The 24,065-nt window shown below is 39.1% G+C and overlaps 1 protein-coding gene across 4 annotated transcripts in view; it reads right to left on the bottom strand.

Moving 5' to 3' along the window:
- EPB41L5 (erythrocyte membrane protein band 4.1 like 5) overlaps positions 1–24,065 on the bottom strand; it is a 141,117-nt gene that overhangs the window by 5,736 nt on the left and 111,316 nt on the right. For 2 of the 4 annotated variants that reach the window (XM_012468373.2, XM_064382840.1), the window contains exons 20-24: positions 21,800–21,864; positions 15,716–15,809; positions 11,688–11,762; positions 8,823–8,864; positions 8,331–8,461 (exon numbers count right to left, since the gene is read on the bottom strand). In XM_012468373.2, the coding sequence (XP_012323796.2) occupies positions 8,331–8,461; positions 8,823–8,864; positions 11,688–11,762; positions 15,716–15,809; positions 21,800–21,864 (407 nt within the window). The remainder of the gene's footprint in view (positions 1–8,330; positions 8,462–8,822; positions 8,865–11,687; positions 11,763–15,715; positions 15,810–21,799; positions 21,865–24,065) is intronic. The other 2 variants (XM_012468374.2, XM_012468376.2) reach the window with 2 other exon arrangements.

Raw genomic sequence — 24,065 nt, 5'->3', positions numbered from 1 at the left:
GTGTTCTCTGTATTACCTGGAGTTGAATATTACCCTGCCTTGCCAGGTTGGGAAAATTTTCCTGAATGATATCCTGAAGAGTATTTTCCAACTTGGATTCATTCTCTTCATCACATTCAGGTACACCTATCAAACGTAAATTAGGTCTTTTCACATAGTCCCATATTTCCTGGAGACTTTGCTCATTCCTTTTCATCCTTTTTTCTGCATTCTTGTCTTCTCGTTTCATTTCACTGAGCTGGTCCTCGACTTCTGATATCCTTCCTTCTGCTTGATCAATTCGACTGTTGAAACTTGTGCATGCTTCGCGAAGTTCTCGTGTTGTGTTTTTCAGCTCCATCAATTCACTTATATTCTTCTCTAAATTGTCCATTCTCGTTAACATTTCGTCAAACCTTTTTTCAAGGTTCTTAGTTTCTTTGCATTGGGTTAGAACAAGTTCTTTTAATTCACAGAAGTTTCTTATCACCCACGTTTTGAAACCTGCTTCTGTTATTGGAACACACGTGTAATCTATTAAGCCTTGTTCCGTTACTGATGAGGAATTGCAATCCCCTGTAGAGGGAGAGGCATTCTGATTTTGAGTATTCTCTACCTTTTTACGCTGGTTTCTTCCCTTCATTATATATTTGTCCGTCTGTCGTCTTTATAATTACCGACTTTCTAACTGGGTCTCTGACGTCCAACTTGTTGATTCCCTGCGCCGAAATCTGAGCAATCCACTGAGCTGGCCAAAACAGCGGTGTTAAGATTGATGGTGCTTTTCTGCCCGGGAATCTCTGGACTCTGCACCAAGAACTGGCGTCCTAAGGCACCAGCAAAACCGCTATGCCGGCCACAAGAGTCGCCCTGGCGACCCGTGGAGCTCCTCCAACGTGAGCAACTAATATTCGTCTGAAAGTGTGGCGTCCTCTCGTTCTTTGTGCTTTCACTGGGAGGTATGTGCCCGAGCTGCTAATCATCAGCCATCTTGGATCTCTCTCCCTCTTCTTTAACAAATATGCCAAACACACATTCAGCCATTTCTTAATGAGTCAGTGTTAGAGTAAGTGTCAAGAACAGTACTGTGCTGAGCACAAGGGCACCCCCTCAGGAGAAACCAAGGGCAGCAGGTTGTTGTTCTCTGCTGCTTTTTCTCCCTTTCTGTTTTGTTTTGTGAGACAAGGTCTTGCTCTGTTGCCCAGGCTGGAGTACAGCAGCATGATCACAGCTCACTGCAGCCTCGACAGCCCAAGCTCAAATGATCCTTCTACCTCAACCTCCCAAAAGTAGCTGAGACTACAGGCCTGTGCCACTATGCCCAGCTAATTTTTGTATTTTTTTGTAGAGACGGGGTTTCACCATATTGCCCAGGCTGGTCTCGAACTCCTGGACTCAAGCCATCTGCCCTCCTCAGCCTCCCAAAGTGCTGGGATTACACACATGAGCCACTGTGCCCAGCCCTGTTTTTCTTCACATATTCCTAGATGGCTGTGTTTGTGTTCCTCTACCAGTTAATCTATTTTGTTAGAGCTCTGTGAAAAATAAAAAGCCATGGGCTCTGCATGAGGTGAGTTTCCATAATCAGTGAACTGTGTGAGTTTAGATGCAAGGACATAATGACATCTAATTTGGTTTCATAAAAACTTAAAACAGGCTGGGCAAGGGTGGCTCACGTCTGTAATCCCAGCACTTAGGGAGATGGGAGAATTGACTGAGACCAGGAGTTCGGGACCAGTCTGGGCAACAAAGTGAGACTACGTATTTACAAAAAATAAAAATATGGGGGCCGGGTGCGGTGGCTCACACCTATAATCCCCCAGCACTTTGGGAGGCCAAGGCAGGAGAATCACTTGAACCCAGAAGTGGAGATTGCAGTGAGCTGAGATCATACCACTGCACTCCAGCCTGGGCGATAGAGTGAGACCCCATCTTTAAATAAATAAATAGTGAGACCCCATCTCAAAATAAATACATACATACATACATATATATGCACACCAGCTGAGGTGGTATGTGCCTGTAGTCCTAGCTACTCAGGAGGCTGAGGCAGGAGAATCAGTTGAACCCGGGAGGCAGAGGTGGCAGTGAGCTGACATCACACCACTGCACTCCAGCCTGGGCGACAGAGTGAGACCCTGTCTCTTTCTCTTTCTCTCTCTCTTTCTCTTTCTCTCTCTCTCTCTCTCTCCCCCCTGCCCCCTCTCTCTCTATATATATATATGCCAAGTGAGGTGGTATGTGCCTGTAGTCCCAGCTACTCAGGAAGCTGATGCAGGAAGGTTGTTTGAGCCCAGGAGTTGGAGGTTGCAGTGAGCTATGATCATGACACTGCACTCCAGCCCAGGTGATGGAGAGAGATACTGACTCTAAAACAGTTTTTAAAAATGTAAAACGATATCAAAGTACATAGTAAAAAGGACATAATTTAAAATGTCAAAAGTGCTAACAAGATTTATAAATGAAACAGCAGTCGCCCATACCACCACTCTCTATTCCTACTTCAAGGGACAAACGCTTTCAACTGGTTCTTTTCCTGGTATTTTTCTTCACTTTTCTGCATCCCTGGTTCTCAAAGTGTGGTCTCTAGAATTTGTGAGAAATGCAAATTCTTAGACCCCACCCTAGATACACTGAATCAGACTATGAGGGTGGGTCCCAGCAGTCAATGTTTAAACAAACCTGGCTCCAAAGATTCTGCCTCACAACTCCCCAAGGTTCTAACTGTTCTGGGTGATGTGTTTGTTTACGTGATGATTTCCTACTATGGACTATGAAGGCTTACCTTTCTTCCATCCTCTCCCCAGCCCCACAATCCTGCCTTCTTATCTTTTCAGCACAGCTATACAACCAATTTTGATCATGTTAAAATTCAGTGTTGTAATTATTAAATATTTTCACAACTATCAGTGTATTGTATTTCATGTTTTATACAACTTTAATTTTCCCTGGACTGAACAGCTGCCTCATTTTTGTTGTCATTGTGATGGCTTAGTGGTTTTATTTTGTTGTTGTTTTTAGAATCGAGTCTCAACATGTTGCCCATGCTGGTCTTGAACTCGGTCTTAAGCAATCTTCTTGCCTCAGCCTCCTGAGTACTTACTCAGTTTTCTATACTAATCTCTCATCTATCCCTAACCTCTCAGGTAAACCATGGATCTCTTCTCAGTACATTCAGACATATAATATGATTAAAAACTGGAGGGCTGGGAAGCCTGTTTGTGTTTTTTCTTCCTGTAACTCTATATCCTCCTTTTTGAATCTGGACAGGATCCTTTCTAGACCCACTGGGCAGCTACCATCTTAGAACTTCCCTTCACTTTTCCCTGGGTAAATCCCTGCACCTCTCTACTGCTTCCTGGGTCCCATGGCTTCTTTTTTGGATAAAAAAGAGAAATGTTTCTTCTAGTTTAGATGGAACAAATTTTCCAGTAGCTTCCTGAGGAAGACTACATGAAAAGTATGTATTTTAGGGAAACCGTATGTCTAAAAATGTATTTTTTTTTTTTTGAGACGGAGTTTTGCTCTTGTTACCCAGGCTGGAGTGCAATGGCGTGATCTCGGTTCACCGCAACCTCCGCCTCCTGGGTTCAAGCAATTCTCCTGCCTCAGCCTCCTGACTAGCTGGGATTACAGGCACGCGCCACCATGCCCAGCTAATTTTTTGTATTTTTAGTAGAGACGGGGTTTCACCACGTTGACCAGGATGGTCTCGATCTCTTGACCTCGTGATTCACCTGTCTCGGCCTCCCAAAAAGTGCTAGGATTATAGGCGTGAGCCACCGCGCCTGGCCTAAAAATGTATTGTAATCTCACACTTCACTGATAGTTTTTCTGGGAAAACTCTAGGTGAGAAATTAGAATTCTAGAATTCAGAAAGCACACTGCTCCATTCTCTCCAGCTGTCAGTAAAGTCTGCTACCATTCTAATTACCAATCCTTTGTATGTACTGTTTTTTCCCTTTGCAGGAGACTTACATCCTCTCTTAACTTTGACCTCCTAAAGATTCATGATGCCCCTTGCTGTAGTCTATTTTAATTCTCTGTGGTGGGTACTCAGTAGACCCCTTTAATCTAGAAAGTCAAGTCCTCTGTTCTAACAGCTCTTGATTCCTTTGACAATTTCCTCCTTCCACTGACTCTGTTCTTTCTAGATCTCCTCTGATTCATATATTGGACTTCCTAGACCAATCCTTCAATTTTCTTTTCTCTCCCAGTTTTCATTTTTTAATTCTACTTTTTGGGAGACTGTCTCAATTTTATCTTTCACATACTCTTCGGATTTTACTTTTAATATGGTTAATAATTTCTAAAAATGCTTCCTTGTTTTCTTAAGTTTCCTGCTATTGTTGCATGGATACAGTATCTTCTCTCTAAATGTATATACTATCATTTTATGAAGTTTTCTTTTGTTATTCACATTGCCTTTTTTTCCTACTTTTATTTTTCAAAATTTGCATTGCCTTTATTTCCTTCTTGTTTTTCAGTTTACCTGTTTTGGTCTTTCCTCACATATCTGACAATAATTAGCTCTTTTGTATTTAAGAGAAAAGCTCTGGAATGTGTTTGGGACCTGTGTACATATGAGCAAAACTCATCAACGAATGGGCTCCCTGGTGATTATTTGGCAGATTTCAGGCAATTCCGTCACAGGATCCCCAAATGTATGTGCAGACCTTTTCTCTTTGGTTGGCTGATGTCTCCAGAGGGTAAGCCTCTTACTTTTTCAACTCAGACATTTATACTTAGCTAACAGCATTTCCGAAACTGAGAAAAGAAGGAATGTTGGAAATTTCACCCTTTAGTCTGAGACTTTCAATTCGTCTTCCTGTGTTTAGTCTGGAGCCTTACTCCAAGTGGAAATTTCCAGATCCAGAGCCTCTCTGGCCTGGCTTGTCCCGAGGGAAAACTTCCAAATTATGCTAGAATGAGCAAGGGTGGTGGGATGGCAGATAGGTGAAATGGGCATAAAAACTTTCAACCAATCCCCATATTCTCAGTCCCACCTTGTAACCTATCTTCACAAGTATCTGGTACCTCCAATTCCATTGCCTTTTCAGGGTTCTGCATTGTGAACTGGCTTCCTTTTTCTGTTTCTACTCCCTCCCCTGTTCAGGCTTAGCTTTTAGGGTACTCCACTCTGCTAAACTGGTTACCACTTATCATTCAGCTGCTTCCCAAAACTTGCTGAGGTCTCTTAATTGCTGATGTCTCCTCTCCTTTTCTTTGCCCTCATGATTTGATGCCTTTGAAACAGTATCACACAGAGAACACTCTAAAGTAAATCTAAATCTGTGGGGATGGGACCCAGTCATCACTGTAAAAAATTATTATTACATCCATATATTAAAGCACATAAGGCATGAGTTTACAGCTTGACAACTTTTTGCAAATTGAACACACCTCTGTTATCAGCATGTAGAATATGAAACAGAACACTACCAGCACTCCCAAAGCCTCTTTTGGGCTCTCTTCCAGTCACTAGCCACGTCAAGGGCAACCATTATAGAGTTGTGCTTTTGTTTGAACTTGATTTTGCTTATCCTTATTACAGTGGAGAAACTCTAAGACGACCCCCAAAGATCTCCATCTCCAGCTGTTTACTCTGGCTCTTGAGTGTGGAAAGGACTTGTGACTTGCTTTAACCACCAATAGAATACAGCAAGGGTAAAAGGATGTCATTTCTGTAATTAGACTATACAAGACTGTGATTTCTGTCTTTCTAGCCAACTCCACTGCTTTCTCAGTTTGTATGCTGGAATAAAGTAAGCAACTACTTTGGAGAGGCCCACATGGTAAGGGCTGAGAAAAACTTCTTGCCAATCACCAGCTAGGAACTGAGTTCCTTAGTCTAGCAGATCTTCAGATGCTGACTCCTCCCAAGAGCAATGGTTGGTGTCCTTTCTTCCATTGAGCCTTCAGATGAAAACCTGGCCTTTGCCATTATTTGACTGTAGCCTGTCAGAGACTCTGAAGCAGAGAACCCAGCTCAGCTATGTCCAGACTCCTGAGGCACAGAAAATTAGATAAACATGTATTGTTGGAAGCTGCTAAGTTTGTGGTAAGCTGTTGCACAGAAATAGAGAATTAATACCATTATGTTTATGTGATTCATCTATATTGGTATATTTGAGTTGTAGTTATTAATTTTCCCTGCTCTTTTCCAATATTTATCTAGTTGACTGCTAATGTGCAGTTGGAAAGTTTTCAGTTTGGACTATTATGAATATAGCTGCTTAAAAAATTCTTGTACATATCTTTTGATGGACATATATTCATATTTCCATTGGGTAGGTACATACAAATAGAATCACTGATTCATTGGATATGTTCAGCTTTAGTCAATATTGCCAAACCTATTTCCAATGTGATTACTCCAATTTACAGTGTTTCAGTTGCTCCATATCTTCACCAATACTTGGTACTATGCGTCTTTCATTTTAGCCATTCTGGTAATATGTAGCACTGTCACATGGTAGTTTGAATTTGCATTCCACAAGGACTAATCAAGTTGCACATTGTCTAGAATGTTTACTGGCCATTTGGATATCTTTTTGTGAACTGCCTATTCAAGCTTTTCACCCATTTTTCTATTAAGCTGTCTTTATCTTACTGATTTGGAGGAGCTCTTTATAAATTCTAGATATGAGTAGGTCCTTTGTCACACAGATAAGACCGGGGTTGGGGAGGAAGGAGAAGAAGGGAAGGGGTGAGAGAGGAAAAGAGTGAGAAAAACAGAGACAGGGAGGGAGAGAGAGACAGAGGGATGGGGAACAAATGTTTTCTCCTATTCTGTGGCTTCCCTTTCCATAACATTTTGAAATTATAATCTTTAGATAAACAAAATTTCTTGATATAACACAAGTGATTTCTTTCCTGTAGGACTAAAGGTCCTTGTGAGCTGTTTCAAAAATCTTTGCCTATTCTAAGGTCACAAGTAAGTTCACTCATCTGTAAGTTTATTATCTGATGTTTCATATTTAGATCTGCAATCCAACCAGAATGGATTTTTGCGAATGGTATGGAGTTGGATCAAGATTAATTTTTTCCCACAGGGATAACTAATCTGTCCAGATGATTTACTAAAAGACCACTTTTTCCTCACAACATTGCACCATCACTTTTTTCATAAATCAGATAACTATTACATATGAGTTTCTTTCTAGACTCTATTCTGTTCCACTGATTTATTTGTAGTTTTTGATCTCTTTAAGCCCTTTATGACTCCTCTGCATGAGTTCTAGGAAGAAACAGAGATAAGCTCTGCTTTCATCTGTAATTTTTAATTTGGAAGTCCTTAAGGGCTCACATTGTATTGTGTAAATTCAATTATAAAGCATTACCATTGGGTTCTTTGTATGCAGCTCTATTCTTACAGTGGTAATTACTAGGCATATAAACGCTTAGAAAAATAATCCATTACATTTGTATAAAGTGCTCTTTTACTAGATATAAGCCTCCCAAATTCAGGTTTCTCAGCTGTCTTGTTCACTGCTATCTTCAGTGTCAGATATAATCAATGCCTGATACATCACAGACATTCAATATGTGTTTGCTGAGTGAGTAATATACTGCTTTAAACACTGTGGCGACGAGAACAATTTTAAATTAAACTGATTCTTTCAAGTTAATGATCTCTAATAATTCCCCCCACCTTTCTCTCTCTAATTAGGCAAGCATGTATTTCAGCTGACCCACATTTTCAACACCAGGAAGATATGTGAAATGGCAGATATAACCAGAGAAAAGGTCTGAGGTAGGAGTGAAGGCAATTCTAAATCTTTTGCAAAACAGGTGCAGTTATGGTTCTAGCAATCAAAAGCTGAAGAACCAGATGCTGAACCAAAAGCTCTAGGTTTGGAGTCTAGTTTCTGTTTGCAGTAAGTAATGCATTGAAATGAGCTCACAACAGGTGTGAGTAAAAGCCATCCCAGGACTCTCACCTTGGGAGTATCCTACACCTCACCTTTATGCTGCACCTCTCACCTGTGTGGACGGGCACTACTGTTCATCATATTACAATAGGCATAATCATGACAGCTAAGCATCAAAGGAAACAACACAAATTGACTTTAAAACAAATATTAAAATTTAAAGATAAGCCTGTTAATATCTTTACCTAGCAAAGACTTGATAAAGAATCCCTAATACAATCTACTTCATAATTTTGTAGAAAATTGCTATTGACAAGAAAAAGCCACTACACTAAATAACAAACAGAAAAAAGATTTATCCAATTTCAATAAAGTTCAATTAAGGAAGAATTGACATTGCTGCTTTAGAGAAAGTTTTATCATTTTTTCCCTCCTAATAGATGCCTAAAAACTGCAACTGAGAAATAATTTTCTCACCTGGTCACAGCATCTACTAAGAATGGCGCTGGGGGAGAGATCAGTGAGATTCCATCTTTACTACCATGTCCCTCCTTTCCTGCCAAGGGTGTTTCATGTCCCGCAAGTCCATTAGACATGGCACCACTCTGCTGTGGGAGATACACAACACATCTAAATACAGAGGTAACAATACTTGCCCAGTCAGCACTTCAGCTCCAAATCAAGCTTCACTAATGACTATGAGAGTAAGGAAGATGGTTTTGATAATTATGATTGTTCTGTTTTGTTAACTGTCCTTCATCTCAGATTTTTACTTTTGTTTCTGCCAGCATCCTGACAAACATTTATAACCAGAAAGGGTAAGCCACTAGCTTAAAGCCATTAAGTTCAGTTAATAAGGGTTTGATAACAACCCTCATGTCTTTAAGGAAAAACAAATAACCTAGTAATCCTTTAGGCCTTACCCTGAGAGGGTAACCAGAAGAAAAATCACAAATAACATGAACTTACCGGAACAATCCATCGGGGTGTGATCATGGACGTGGAAGATACCTAAAATAATTTTATGTATGTATTTACTTTTTGGAAAGACTGACTTATTTTCATACTTACAATACTTGTATCTATTATGAAATCCCTTGTAGGAGGGCAATTCTTAATTCTTTTTTTTTTTTTTTTTTTTTGGAGACGGAGTTTCGCTCTTGTTACCCAGGCTGGAGTGCAATGGCGCGATCTCGGCTCACCGCAACCTCCGCCTCCCGGGTTCAGGCAATTCTCCTGCCTCAGCCTCCTGAGTAGCTGGGATTACAGGCACGCGCCACCATGCCCAGCTAATTTTTCGTATTTTTAGTAGAGACGGGGTTTCACCATGTTGACCAGGATGGTCTCGATCTCTTGACCTAGTGATCCGCCCACCTCGGCCTCCCAAAGCAATTCTTAATTCTTAATGGTGGTCCTTGAGCTGACATGGACTTCTAAATCCAAGACCCTTTTCTATTGTACAACACAGATGCTATCCCTCACCACTTAAAAAAGTGTCATAATTTTGAAAATCACTTATCTAAAAATTTACCATTCAAGAATCTATTATACTTTCAGTTCATTTAATAGGACTGCCACTACCCCACATCCAGTATTGAGTTTAACATTTTATTTTCTGAAATTTCAGTTAATTACAAATAATCATAGCCTTCTTGGTAGCAGCCTGAACAATGGATTGTGACTAATTCAAATAAACAGCACAAAGAAAGTACACAGAAAAATAATCTGTTCAGATACAGATCATTCTCTAATTACCAAGTATGCATGGAGAAAGCAGCAATAAAAACACCCATATTGCTCCTGGTTCACAAAGCCATTGATATATTATTTTTAAATGTTTAGCTTTCTATTATAGATCTTACTTCTATGTGTAGAATTATAAACTAATGAAACTCACCCATTTTAACTAGTAATTTAGACTAGTCTTTGCATTGGTGGCCTTAGATATTCATAAAAAAAAATTAGTATAAGTCCAGGTCTTAATAAGTTAGATAACCATCAAAAGGATAAAAACACAGACCGGGCGCAGTGGCTCATGCCTGTAATCCCAGCACTTTGGGTAGGTGAAGCAGGCGGATCATGAGGTCAATAGATGGAGACCATCCTGGCCAACATGGTGAAACCCTGTCTCTACTAAAAATACAAAAATTAGCTGGGTGTGGTGGTGCGCCTATAGTCCCAGCTTCTCAGAGGCTGAGGCAGGAGAATCGCGTGAACCTGGTAGGTGGAGGTTGCAGTGAGCCGGTATCCTGCCATTGCACTCCAGCCTGGCAAGAGACTGAGACTCCATCTCAAAAAACAAAAACAAAGTATGACTTTCCTAGCAATATTTTTTAAATGCATGTTAACCAATAGGAAATAACAGAGAAAAAAATCTTAAATAGTAAACAAAAAATAGTTTGACAGACTTTTCCAGACTCGCAGTCAATTCTTATTCTTTTGGTAAAGTCTTTGTTTATTAATCTAAGCTGGCCTTTCCCAAAGGGTGGTTCCCAGACCACATCTGCATCACCTGGGAACATGTTAGAAACACAACTTTTCAGACCCCACCCAAGACATACCAAAATTAGAAACTTGGAGGTTAGGCCCATCAATCTTGTTTTTTAACAACCCCTTCAAGTGATTCTGATATACACAAAAATTTGAGAATTAATGATCTAAGCAAACATCCAGTACCACAGAAAGTACCATCTGTATTTCCAAGCCTTCAGGATGGCATCTAGCTCCTATAGCGGTTCTTGTCATAACACTCATAAGGTACATAGTCTTTTTTTTGTCGGAGTCTGACTCTGTTGCCCAGGCTGGAGTGAAGTGGCACAATCTTAGCTCACTGCAACCTCCACCTCCCAGGTTCCAGCAATTCTCTTGCCTCAGCCTCCCGAGTAGCTGGGACTACAGGCATGCACCACCAGAAGCCCAGCTAATTTTTGTATCTTTAGTAGAGACAGGGTTTCTCCATGTTGGCCAGGCTGCTCTCGAACTCCTGACTTCAGGTGATCCTCCTGCCTTGGCCTTCCAAAGTGCTGGGATTACAGGCGTGAGCCACCGCGCTTGACAAAGTTAGTCATTTCTATCTCTCTCATCCCTGGAGAGAAGGAACTGTTTCAGTTGGCTCTCCATATTCATGAGTTCTGCATCTGTGGATTCAACTAACTGTGGATTGAAAATATTTGGGGGAAAAAAGGATGGCTGTGTCTGTACTGAACATGTGCAGGCTTTTTTTCTTGTCATTATTTCCTAAGCAATACAGTACAACAACTATTTACCAGCATTTATACTGTATTAGATAGCAGAGGTAATCTAGAGACGATTTGAAGTATACTAGAGGATGTGCGTAGGTTATATGCAAACACTACATCATTTTATATAAGAGATTTAAGCATGTGTGGATTTTGGTATGTGAGGGGAGTCCTGGAACCAATACCCCACAGATACTGAGGGACAACTGTACTTAACACAGTATCTTCCAGACTGTAATGACTGATATGTTCAATGCCAATCACTCTTATGCTCTCATCTTTCTCTAAAACTTTTTAAAAAATTAAATATATCCTTATTGTCTTAAGCTGGTTTATCCCCATGTTTTCTCATGTTATTTAATAAGATGTTCAATTATAAATGGGCTTATAATGACATCTGATTTCTATACAGTGAAACACAAATTCAAAGTGGTAAAATTTTTGGAAAGAGAGGTAATGCTAAGTGGTTATTAAAACATAAACATCAAATAAAAAGTTTAACTATGAATAATTAAAAAGGAAAAAATTGGAATCTAGCAGGAACATTTTCAAAACAGAAATTTCTTTCCATCATACTGTTTTAAAGCATATTTACCTGAGGTTGGACTGTGTGATCCATTAGATTCTCAGTTAGAGATGCAAGCAAGGCATCCAATTCATCTGTAGCTTCCTATGGAAGACAGGAATCTGGAGTTAGCATCATCATCAGATGTAAGTTTATCATCAGACTTAAGTTTTTTCCATATCCTCTCAATTTATAATTCTAACCCAGGCCTGATTTGTGTTAATCCTTTAAACGCATAGGGACACTCATGAATCATGGTTGTTAATGATCTCACTACTACATGGAGGAAAATCTATACTACAATGAGGATGTGAAAAAGCTAAAGTGCTATGTAAATTTTCAAATAGCTATTCTCCTTTAGTAAGACAAAACTTGGGAAGGGTTATGGCTGTTTTGGCTCTTAACTTTTACTTTTTAATTACAAAATTTCTTTTTTTGGCTGGGTGCAGTGGCTCACACCTGTAATCGAAGCACTCTGAGAGGCCAAGGCAGGAGGATCTCTTGAGCCCAGAAGCTCAAGATCAGCCTGGGCAATATAATGAGACCTCATCTTTACAAAAACCTGAACAAAACTAGCCAGGCACAGTGGCATCCAACTGTAGTCCCAGCTATTCAGGATGCTGAGGTGGGAAGATCACCTGAGCCCAGGAGGTAGAGGGTGCAGTGAGCCAAGATTGCACCATTGCACTCCAGCCTGGGTGACAGAGCAAGATTCTGCCTCAAAACAAATTTTAAAAAAGGAAATACAATACAATAAAATAATTTAAAAAAATTTTTTTGAGACAAGGTCTTGCTCTGTCCAGGCTGGAGTACAGTGGCACAAGCATGACTCACTACAGCCCCAATTTCCTGGGCCAAAGCAATCCTCCCATCTCAGCCTCCCAAGTAGCTGAGACTACAGGAATGCACCACCATTCCCAGCCAATTTTTTTTTTATAGAGAAAGGGTCTCATTTATGTTGCTCAGGTTGGTCTTGAACTCCTGGCCTCCAGTGATCCTTCTACTTTGGTCTCCCAAAGTGCTGGGATTACAAGTGTGAGCCACTGTGCCTAGCCCTTTAACTTTTAGAACAGATGAGAATGGTACTACTTTGCATGATAATATCATACTTTGAACTTAAAAAAAAAAACAATAAAAGGTTCAGCACAGGAAATAGTGAATAAAGGAGATGCCTAAATTCCAAATGCTCCTCCATCTAGACTTTTGGGTGCTTCTGTTTGTAAAAGAAAACAATATGAACTCTCTCCCTTTAAATGTTAATTGATGTTTAACTAGTATTTGAAGTACCTTATAGAGGACACAACTCTTTACTGTGAGGGAGATGGTCTGGGAGAATTTTAAAACAACAAAAGATAAAATGCCAATCTGGCAATAAACAATAGGAACCTAGGGCATAGCACACAACAAAAAAGGACCCTTCATTCATACATTTCTTTCTTTTTTTTTTGGACATAGCTTTGCTCTGTCACCTAGGCTGGAAGGCAATGGTACAATCATTAGCTTACTGCAGCCTCAATTTCCTGAGCTTATACAATCCTCCCACATCAGCTCCCTGAGAAGATAGAACTACAGGCATGCAAAACTATGCCTGGCTAATTAAAAAAAATTTTTTTTATAGAGATGGGGTCTCCCTATGTTGCCCATTCTGGTCTCAAACTCTTGGCTCAAGCCATCTTACTGCTTTGGCCCAAAGTGCTGGGATTATAGGCATAAGCCACCACACTCAGCCACCCATTTATACATTTCCATTTCTGTTTATATGCCTTCAGGTCTTGGGGGATCTCCTATTCATATTTCAACATGCAACTTAATTTAAATCACAAAAGCATGAAAGAAGTTGCTCTCTCCTCTCAAGTCTTCCCACCCTGCTGCCTGGACTAAGTGCACCATAACAGCTTGTGCAAGTCTCTACCACAATGTATTACAATTCTCTCTCCCACTAGACTATATGCAGTTAAGCTGAGACCATGTTTCATTCATTCATTTTTGAATCTTCAGTGCTTAACATGTTGTCTGGTACATATTATATATGCAATAAATATTTGAACTAAATGTCCTTCTCTGCTTTAAAAACATCTCAGGTTCTGCTTAATGATTTTCAATGATTAGTCAATGTATCTTTTCAGATTTTAATCAGCAGAAAAGAAATGACTGATTGAAGATATTTCAGGTTGGATTTTTTCTTTAAGCCTAAACATCTGAAAGATACTTATATACCGGCTGGGCGCAGTGACTCACACTTGTAATCCCAGCACTTTGAGAGGCCAAGGCGGGTGGAACACAAGGTTGGGAGTTTGAGACCGACCTGACCAACACGGTGAAACCCTGTCTCTATTAAAAATACAAAAATTAGCCGGGCATGGTGGCGGGTGCCTGTAATCCCAGCTACTTGGGAGGCTGAGGCAGGAGAATTACTTGAACCTGGGAGGCGGAGGTTGCTGTGAGCCAAGATCAAGCCACTACATTCCAGCCTGGGCAACAGAGTGAGACTCTGTTTCAAAAAAAAAAGAAGAAGAAAAGAAAGATACTTATATACCTAAAGACCAACTATATACTTTCATTGAGTAGTGAGAATACAAGTGATTTTTAATTTTTCCTGTTTGTGAAATATTTGGCAAATTACTACAATAGATGTACATTATGCAATAAAAGAAACAAATGGTAAGTGTTCATGCAAGGACAAAATTTAATTTGCAAATTAAAATATTCATTGGCAATAAACTGGGTTTCCATAATTTCTGAATTGGTAAGCGTTCAGCAAGTGAATACAGAAAAGGCAGAAGTTGAATGAGCTGGTTATATTGCAATGCAATTAGCGATAGGTCCCTGTTATTTCAAAAAGGTTGTTTCAATCAACAAATATTTACTTAGTACCTATGATATGCCAGGTACTATTTGAGATGCTTAGGCTGCCCATAATCTCAGCACTTTGGGAGGCCAAGGCAGTAGAATCGCTTGAGGGTAGGAGTTTGAGACCAGCCTGAGGGAATACCACAATGAACCAAACAGGTCAAGTCTCTCACACAACTTACATGCCCTAGAGCAGCAGGAATGCCAATCTTTTTGGCACCAAGGACCAGTTTCGTGGAAGACAATTTTTCCAAGGACCAAGTTTGGGGGTGGGGTATGGTTTCAAGATGATACTGTTCCACCTCAAATCATCAGGCGTTAAATTCTTATAAGGAGTGAGCAACCTAGATCCCTCGAGTGCGCGGTTCACAATAAGGTTTGCACTCCTATGAAAATCTAACGCCACGGCTGATCTGACAGGAGGTGGAACTCAGGCGATAATGCTTGCCTTCAGTTCACCTCCTGCTGTGCGGCCCAGTTCCTAACAGGCCACGGACCAGTACCGGTCTGGGGCACAGGGACTGGGGAACCCCTGCCCTAGAGTAAATCAAACTACAAATTCAACAGGATCCCTTAATTCTTTCATAAGAAGCATTTAGTCACTACTTGCATGTAACACTATATCTTAAAAGGAAATATGGGTGGAAGTATAGCCAACATCCAAGACCACCCCCAAAATATAAACAAACTATACACAAACTGGAGAATAAACCCTGAGATCCTCTTGTGAGTGATGTGGTAACAGGATTCTCCCTGAATAACCGTGGCTCAATGCTTTTCTCACCTTTTTTTTTTTTTTTTTTTTTTTTGAGACAGTCTCACTCTATTACGCAGGCTGGAGTGCAGTGGCATGATCTCAGTTCTCTGCAACCTCTGCCTTCGAGGCTCAAGCGATCCTTCTGTCTCAGCCTCCTGAGAAGCTGGGACCATGGGTGGATGCCACCATGACTGGCTAATTTTCTGTATTTTTGGTAGAAACGTTTTGTCATGTTGCCCAGGCTGGTCTCGAACTCCTGAGCTCAAGTGGTCCACATGCCTCAACCTCCCAATCTGCTGGAATTATAGGTGTGAGCCCCCATGCTCGGCCATTCTTCTTACATCTTAAGTCCCAGTGTCAGTCAGTAATCACTAGATGCCCTTAGTTATACTAGAAGATTTAATTCAAAATTGTCTTTGGCAAAAATTTTAAGAAGTAAAAGTATTCTTACCTTTAGAACAGAGCTACTGTCTGCAGGTGTAGTATGTATCAGAGTTTCATGAGACTCTTTGGGAAGGGGCACATTATTCTCATTTAACACAGCACTAGGAAGAAAAAGACAAATTCACATCATGCAGGACCTGTACAGGTACAGGCAGGATTTTCAAAGAAAGGATTTAGGAAAGAAGGGCAACAAACTCATGTAAGGGAAAGTATATGAAAAAATGCTCAACATCATCAGGGAAATGCAAATCCAAACTATGTTGAGATATCATTTCACTCCAGTTAAAATGGTTTTATAATTTAAAAAGATAGGCAATAACAAATGCTGGTGAGGACCCACAGAAAGGGTAACCCTCTTACTCTGTTGGTGGGAATGTAAATTAGTATAGCAACTTTAAAGAACAGTATGAAGGTTCCTCAAAAACTAAAAAGAGAATGACCATTATAGTCCAGCAATTCCACTACTGGATAAACATCCAAAAGAGAGAAAATCAATATATCAAAAAGACATCTGTACTCCCATTCTTATTACAGCTCTACTCACTACAGTCAAAATATCGAACTGACCTAAGTGTCTATCAAGTGCTTAATGTATTATCACATGGACCCTGAAACATCTGTAGTGCATCTATATTTTAAAAAGTTAAAGGAAACCATGGACAAAGAAGTAAAGAAAACAATGTGCCAACAAATATAGAATATTAATCAATAAGAAAAATTATAAAAAGGAATTAACAATTTTGAAGCTGAAAAGTATAATAATTTTTTTAACTTCGGGGTACACGTACAGGTTTGTTATATAGGTAAACTTGTATCATGGGAGTTTGTTGTACAAATTATTTTGTCAACCAAGTATTAAACCTAGTATCCATTAGGTATTTTTCCTGATCCTCTCCTTCCCCACACTCTGCTTTCTGAGAGGCTCCACTGTCAGAAGTTCCCCTCTCTGCATCCAAATGTTCTCATCATTTAGCTCCCACTTACAAGTGAGAACATGCAGTATTTGGTTTTCTGTTCCTGTGTTAGTTTGCTAAGGATAATGGCCTCCAGCTCCACCCATGTTTCTGCAAAGGACACAATTTCATTCTATTGCATTCTTTTTTAAGGTTGCATAATATTTCAAAGTGTGTATATATACCATATTAAAAAATTGAGCTTTGGGAATCTGAGGCAGGCAGATCATGAGGTCAGGAGTTCCAGACCAGCCTGGCCAACATGGTGAAACTCTTGTCTCTACTAAAAATACAAATAAATAAATAAATAAATAAATAAATAAATAAGCTACTCTGGAGTCTGAGGCAAGAGAATCGCTTGAACCTGGGAGGCAAACGTTGCAGTGAGCTGAGACCGCACCATTGCATTCCAGCCTGGGCAACAGAGCAACATGCCATCCCAAAAATAAAATAAAATAAAATAAAAATCCAGCCTGCCACTGATGGGCATTTAGGTTGATTCCATGTCTTTGCTACTGTGAATAGTACTGCAATGAATGTACGTGTACATGTGTCTTTACGACAGAATGATTTATATTCCTTTGGTTATATACCCAGTAATGGGATTGCTGGGTTTAATGGTATTTGTTTTAGGTCTGAGGAATCACCACAATGTTTTCCACAACAGCTGAACAAATTTACACTCCTACCAACAATGTATAAGAGTTCCTGTTTCTCTGCAATCTCACCTGTTATTGTTTGACTTTTTAATAATAGCCATTTTGACTGGCCAAGATGTTACCTCACTGTGGTTTTGATTTGGATTACTCTAATGATCAGTGTGATATTGAGTTTTTTCTATATGCTTGTTGGCCACCTATAAGTCTTCTTTTGATAAGTGTCTGTTCAAGTCCTTTGCCCACTTTTTAATGGGGTTGGTTTATTTTTTTCTTGTAAATTTGCTTAAGTTCCTTATAAATGCTGGATATTAGACCTTTGTCAGATGCATAGTTTGCAAAAATTTTCTCCCATTCTGTAAGTTGTCTGTTTACTTGGCTGAGTTTCTTTTGCTATGCAGAAGCTCTTTAATTAGATCTCATTAATCAATTTTTGCTTTTGTAGCCATTGCTTTTACCATCTTCTTCATGAAATCTTTGCCTGTTCCTATGTCCAGAATGGTATTGCCTAGATTGTCTTCCAGGGCTTTTATAATTTTGGGTTTTATATTTAAGACTTTAACCTGTCTTGAGTTGATTTTTGCATAAAGTATAAGGAAGTGGTCCAATTTTTCTATCTTCTGCATATAGCTAGCCAGTTATGCCAGCACCATCTATTGAATAGGGAGCCCTTTCCCCATTGCTTGTTTCTGTCAGCTTTGTTGAAGATCAGATAGTTGTAGGTGTGTGGCATTATTTCCAGGTTCTCTATTCTGTTCCATTGGTCTATGTGTCTGTCTTTATACCAGTACCATGCTGTTTTGGTTACTGTAGCCCTGAAGTATAGTTTGAAGTCAGGTAGCATAATGCCTCCAGCTACCTCTTTTTGTTTAGGATTGCCTTGGCTATTTGGGCTTTGTTTTGGTTCCTTAAAATAGTTTCTTCTAGTTCTGTGAAGAATGTCATCAGTCGTTTGAGCCTAAGTTTGAGGCTACAGTGAGCTGTGCTCATGCCACTGTACTCCAACCTGGGTGACAGAGCAAGACCCTGTCTCAAAAAGAAAGTACTGTAAAATACCATAAGAGTGTAAAGAAATAAAAACCCTCATATTACTGGGAGGAAGAGAAAACCGTGGAGTGGTTGTGGAAAACAGTTTGGCAGTTCCTTAAAAGGTTAAAAATAGAATTAGCATATGACTCAGCAATTCTCAATCTAGATGTGTAACTGAAAAACAGGTGTTCAAATAAAAAATTGTACATGACTATTCATAGCTGCAATATTCATAACAGCCAAAAAGTAGAAACAACTTAAATGTCTATCAACAGATGAACAAATAAACAAAATGTGGTATAACCATACAATGAAATATTACACAGCCATCAAAGGAAATAAAGTTCTGATATATAATAGAACAGTGTGGATGACCTGGAAACATTATGCTAAGTGAAAGAAGCCAGACACAAAAGACCTCATATTACAGAATATCATTTATGTGAAATGTCCAGAATAGGTAAATCTATAGAGACAGAAAGTAGAAGAGTGGCTCCTCAGGGTTGGGGAAAGGCAATGCAGGGTAGATGGGGTTACAGTTAAAGAGTATATTTCTTTTTGAGGTGATGAAAATATTCTGAAATTTGATATCGGTGGTGGTTGCACATATCTGTACTAAATATAGAATGTACTAAATGTACTAAAAACTACTGAATTGCACACTTTTTTTTCTTTTTTTTTTTTTTGAGATAGAGTCTCATTCTGTTGCCCAGGCTGGAGTGCAGTGGCACGATCTCAACTCACTGCAACTTCCTCCTCCCAAGTTCAAGTGATTCTCCTGCCTCAGCCTCCTGAGCAGCTGGGATTACAGGCACAAGCCACCACGCCCAGCTAATTTTTATATTTTTAGTAGAGATGGTATTTCACCATGTTGGTCAGGCTGGTCTCGAACTCCTGACCTTGTGATCCGCCTGCCTCAGCCTCCCAAAGTGCTGGGATTACAGGTGTAAGCCACCACGCCTGGCCCTGAATTCCACACTATAAGTGGATGAATTGTGTGGTATTTCAATCAAATTCATCAATGAAGCTGTTACTACAAAAATAAATGATCTGAATAGACATTTCTCCAAAGAAGACATATATACAAAAGGATGTTCAACATCATTGTCCTTAGGTAAATGCATATCAAACCACAATGAGACACTACTTCACACTCATTAGGATGAGTATAATAAACAAAGAGAATAATAAGCATTGTCAATGACATGGAGAAATCGGAATCCTCATACATTGTTGGTAATGAAAAATGTTACAGCCATTTTGTAAGACATTTGGCAGTTCTTAAGAAAGTTAAATAATATGACTGAGGAGAAATGGTGTTACTCGTAGGCATATACTGAGGAGAACTGAAAGTATATCTACAAAAAACATTTTTGTATGCAAATATTCACATCTAGCTCTATTCATAATAGCTAAAGAGTGGAAACAACTCGAATGTCCGTTAACTGATACATGGATAAACAAATGTGATATATCTTTATAATGGAATATTATTCAGCCATAAGGAGGGATAATGTACCAATACATGCTACAATATAGACAAACTTGGAAAATATTATGTTGAACGTAAGAAGCCAGACACAAAAGGACACATATTGTATAATTCCATTGACATAAACTGTCCAGAGTAGGTAAATCCACAGAGACAGAAAGTAGTATTAGTGGTTGCCAGGTGCTGGGGAAGAAGCAGAATGTGGAGTGACTGCTAATGGGTAAGGTGTTTCCAGAACTTAGGTGAGGTTTCTAGGGTAAGGAGTTTTAGACCTATGGGGTTTCTAGAACATTCTCAAACGATGTTCTAGAATTTATTATAGTGGTAATGGTTGCACAATTTTATAAAATCACTAAATAATTTTGTGGTTATGTGAATTATGTCAGTAAAAATAGAAAAATGATCCAAATCTGCTATGGTAAAATGTTAAGATGTGACACAGCTTGATATCTGGTATACAGGTATGTGTTACATACTTCTCCATAGTGTCTGTATGCCTGAAATATTGCATTTTTAAAAAGGAGGTATAGTAAAACAAAACAGCGTGGTATGGCATAGAGAAAATAGATTAACAGAGAAGAAAAAGATCCAGAAATAGACCTTTGTTTATACAAGAACTTAGCATATTGCAAAGGATGCATTTGAAATCCTATGGGAAAAACAGATTATTCAAAATATGAACAGCCATTTAGAAAATAAATCTGGAAGTAAGTTGGGGTATGTTCTAGGCTCTTTCCAGCTTCAAGAGTTCAATGAAACTTCTGATGAACATGGGGCAGTCCTGTCCCCATTACCCTTCTCTTGGCAAACAAAAAAATTTGACAAGGTTATTCTGAAAGACTTCAATAATAGCAATAGTACTAGAAATGGACTAACAGTTGTTATTAGAATTTTCTTTTTTTTCAAAAAAAAACAAGTCTCATTCTGTCACTCAGAATGAAGTGCAGTGGTGCAATCATAGCTCGCTGCAGCCTCAAACTCCTCGGCTCATAAAATTATCCCTCTTCATTCTCTTGAGTAACTAGGACTACATTGTGGATCACCATGCTTGGCTGATTTTTTATTTTTTATTGTAGAGATGGGGTCTCACTCTGTTTCCTAGGCTAGTTTCAAACTGCTGGCCTCAAGTGACCCTCTTGCCTTGACCTCTGAAGGTGCCAGGATTACAGGTCTGAGAAACTGTGCTTGGTGGTTAGAATTAGTTACAAGGTCAAGTTGTAATTCTAGTTTTACCCTGATCACCAATTAGTACTTTTGTGGAGTACTATTATATGAAGTGCTATACACTATGAATGCTATGTGCAGTACTACGTTGATTACAGTATCTGGAACTCAATATGATTAATCAAAACCCTTGACTGAGTAAGTTTTGAATAATAAAAAAAGAAACAGCATTTATTTGCTCCACATTTCTTAACACCAAGCACAGAATATTAGATTCACAGTGGTGAAGAAAATCAATCTGCCATTAAAAAGCATGGAATAAAAGCCTAACTAACAAGATAAATAAATAACAAAATACTCATTAAAGAGAAGGGCAGAAGAGACTTGGAGGGAGTAGCAAAGAAAGTTACTCAGTTACTGTGAGAACCCATGGCAAGTAAGTTTAAAAGAACAAGGCCATTGTGATAACAGGATGACACGAACGTTTACTAGAAGACAAATAATACACACTCCTTACCAGGTGATTGATAAGATTACGCATAGCTTTAAACTGGTTTTTGCTCTGTTGGTTTGAATCAGCTGAAGATAAACGGGAATGCTGGGAGGCTAATTAGAAACATCTTCAAATAATATAAAACTAGGTACTAAGTTGTCTATAATGAACACAATAGGGTGAATTCAAGCTATCTTTCAAACAGACATCCTGAAACCATGTGGTGACAGACTGAGAAGAAAAACATGACAAAAAGGGTAGTAAATAAGAACATCAATTTAATGCAGTCTACCCAGAACTGTACCTGTTTGCGGCAGCATCCTGAACACCGGCATTTTTATGACTTAATAAGCTATCTTCTCTTGTAACCTAAGAAGATGAAATTTTTTAAAAAGGTAAATCTTTGTTGAAGATACTAAAGTAACAAGAAATTTACATTTCTTTCTGGTAAAAATAGAAGTATCAACTTGCTTCAATTTAAATAAGAGGTAATCATACCTTGTCTATGGAAATATCGGCAGTACATCTAGTACAATAATACCCCATACCTAAATTAATAATCAAAGATTCATTTTTTATTTGGTATACAAATTCACATGATCTTACTACATGGTTCTCAATAATGCACCCATTTTTAAATTTTTTATTTATCTATTTATTTTTGAGATGGAGTCTCACTCTGTCCCCAAGGCTGGAGTGCTCGGCTCACTGCAATCTCTGCCTCCCAGGTTCAAGAGATTCTCTTGCCTTAGCCTCCCGAGTAGCTTGGATTACAAATGTGTATGCCACCACACCCGGCTAATTTTTGTATTTTTAGTAGAGGTGGGGTTTCACCATGTTGGCCAGGCTGGTCTCAAACTCCTGGCATCAAGTGATCCACCCACTTTGGCCTCCCAAAGTGCTGGGATTACAGGCATAAGCCACTGCACCCAGCATCAATAATGTACTCATTTTCATTTTTTAAAAAGTACAGTTCAATACAATTTTTTAAAAAGGCATGCAAGTGTTTAACCAATGTAATGTAACCGTTCCACTATCTCTCCCACTCCCCGCCTCAATATTCCATTTAGGCTTCCCACATAATCCCATGAAAAAACCCTTATTCAAGGTAAAGGATGATCTATACTTTATAGTTTCATATCATTGGAATCACAGTACCTATCTTTTATGTCTGCTTCTTTAGAGCAGCATGGTGATGTCTTTGAGATTTGCTCATGTTGTTGTACAAATCACTAATTCATTCCCTTTTATTCAGAGAGACATTTCATTGTATAGATACATCACAATATTTGCTCATCTGTTTAACTATTGATGAACATTTGGAATTTTTCCAGTTTTTAGCTATTTTGTATAAAGCTGCTAGGAATATTCGCGTACTAACATCTGTTAACCTGAGTTTTGATTTCTCCTGGGCAAATATGTAAGAATGTAACTGCTGAGTTAGATGATATGTATATGTTCGATGCATTGCCAAACTCTTAAAGTGTTTATACCGTTTTATGTTCTTACCAGCAATGTATGTACACCACAGGAGCTCCATCATCACCAATACAGTGATGGTCGGTCTTTAATTTCACTATTTCAGTGGACGTGCCCTTCAACATTAATTATGATGTTAGTTATAGATTTTGTTTGCTCTTTATCAATCTGAAGGAGTTCCATTCTATTGCTAGTTTGCTGAGAGTTTTTATCATGAACAGGTGTTGAATTTTGTAAAATGCCTTTTCTATATGAATTGAGACAATTTTATGTATTTTTTAATATGGTCAACTATCCTGGATTTTGAATGATAAACCAACATTTTCCCCAAGGTAAACCTTACTTGGCCATGATGTATGATCCTACTTATAAACTGTTGAGTATACTTCGTTAAGAATTTTTATGTTAATGTTCAAGAGGAGTACTGGTCTGTAGTTTCTTGTAATTTTTTTTCCGGTTTTGGTATTGGGATGACACCAGTCTCATAAAATGAATTGGGAAGTGTTCCTTCCTCTCTTGTATCTTTTTTTTTTTTTTTTTTTTTTTTTTTTTGAGACGGAGTCTCGCTCTTGTTACCCAGGCTGCAGTGCAATGGCGCGATCTCGGCTCACCGCAACCTCCGCCTCCTGGGTTCAGGCAATTCTCCTGCCTCAGCCTCCTGAGTAGCTGGGATTACAGGCACGTGCCACCGTGCCCAGCTAATTTTTTTGTATTAATAGAGACGGGGTTTCACAATGTTGACCAGGATGGTCTCGATCTCTCGACCTCGTGATCCACCCGCCTCGGCCTCCCAAAGTGCTGGGATTACAGGCTTGAGCCACCGCGCCCGGCCTCTTGTATCTTTTTGAAAAACTTTGCCTAGAACTGCTAATATTTCTTCCAAAAATGTTTAGTGGATTTCACAGTGAAGGCATCTGGTCCTGGATTTATCTTCATGTATAGGTCTTTTCATTGCAAAATCAAATCCTTTTACTTTAGGGCTACTCATGTTATTTCTCTCTTCTTCAACTCCAGAAAGACCCAAAATGATAACTGAAATGTAAGGTAATGACTTCTTAGTCCATTCAGGCTGCTCTAACAAAACAACATCA

This window comes from Aotus nancymaae, unplaced genomic scaffold (genome assembly GCF_030222135.1).
Source record: "Aotus nancymaae isolate 86718 unplaced genomic scaffold, 86718_ANA_hifiasm-v0.15.2.pri h1tg000029l, whole genome shotgun sequence".
Lineage (NCBI taxonomy): Eukaryota > Metazoa > Chordata > Mammalia > Primates > Aotidae > Aotus > Aotus nancymaae.
The sequence above is the reverse complement of the archived record's forward strand: the minus strand, read 5'-3'. Positions and strand labels throughout refer to the sequence as shown.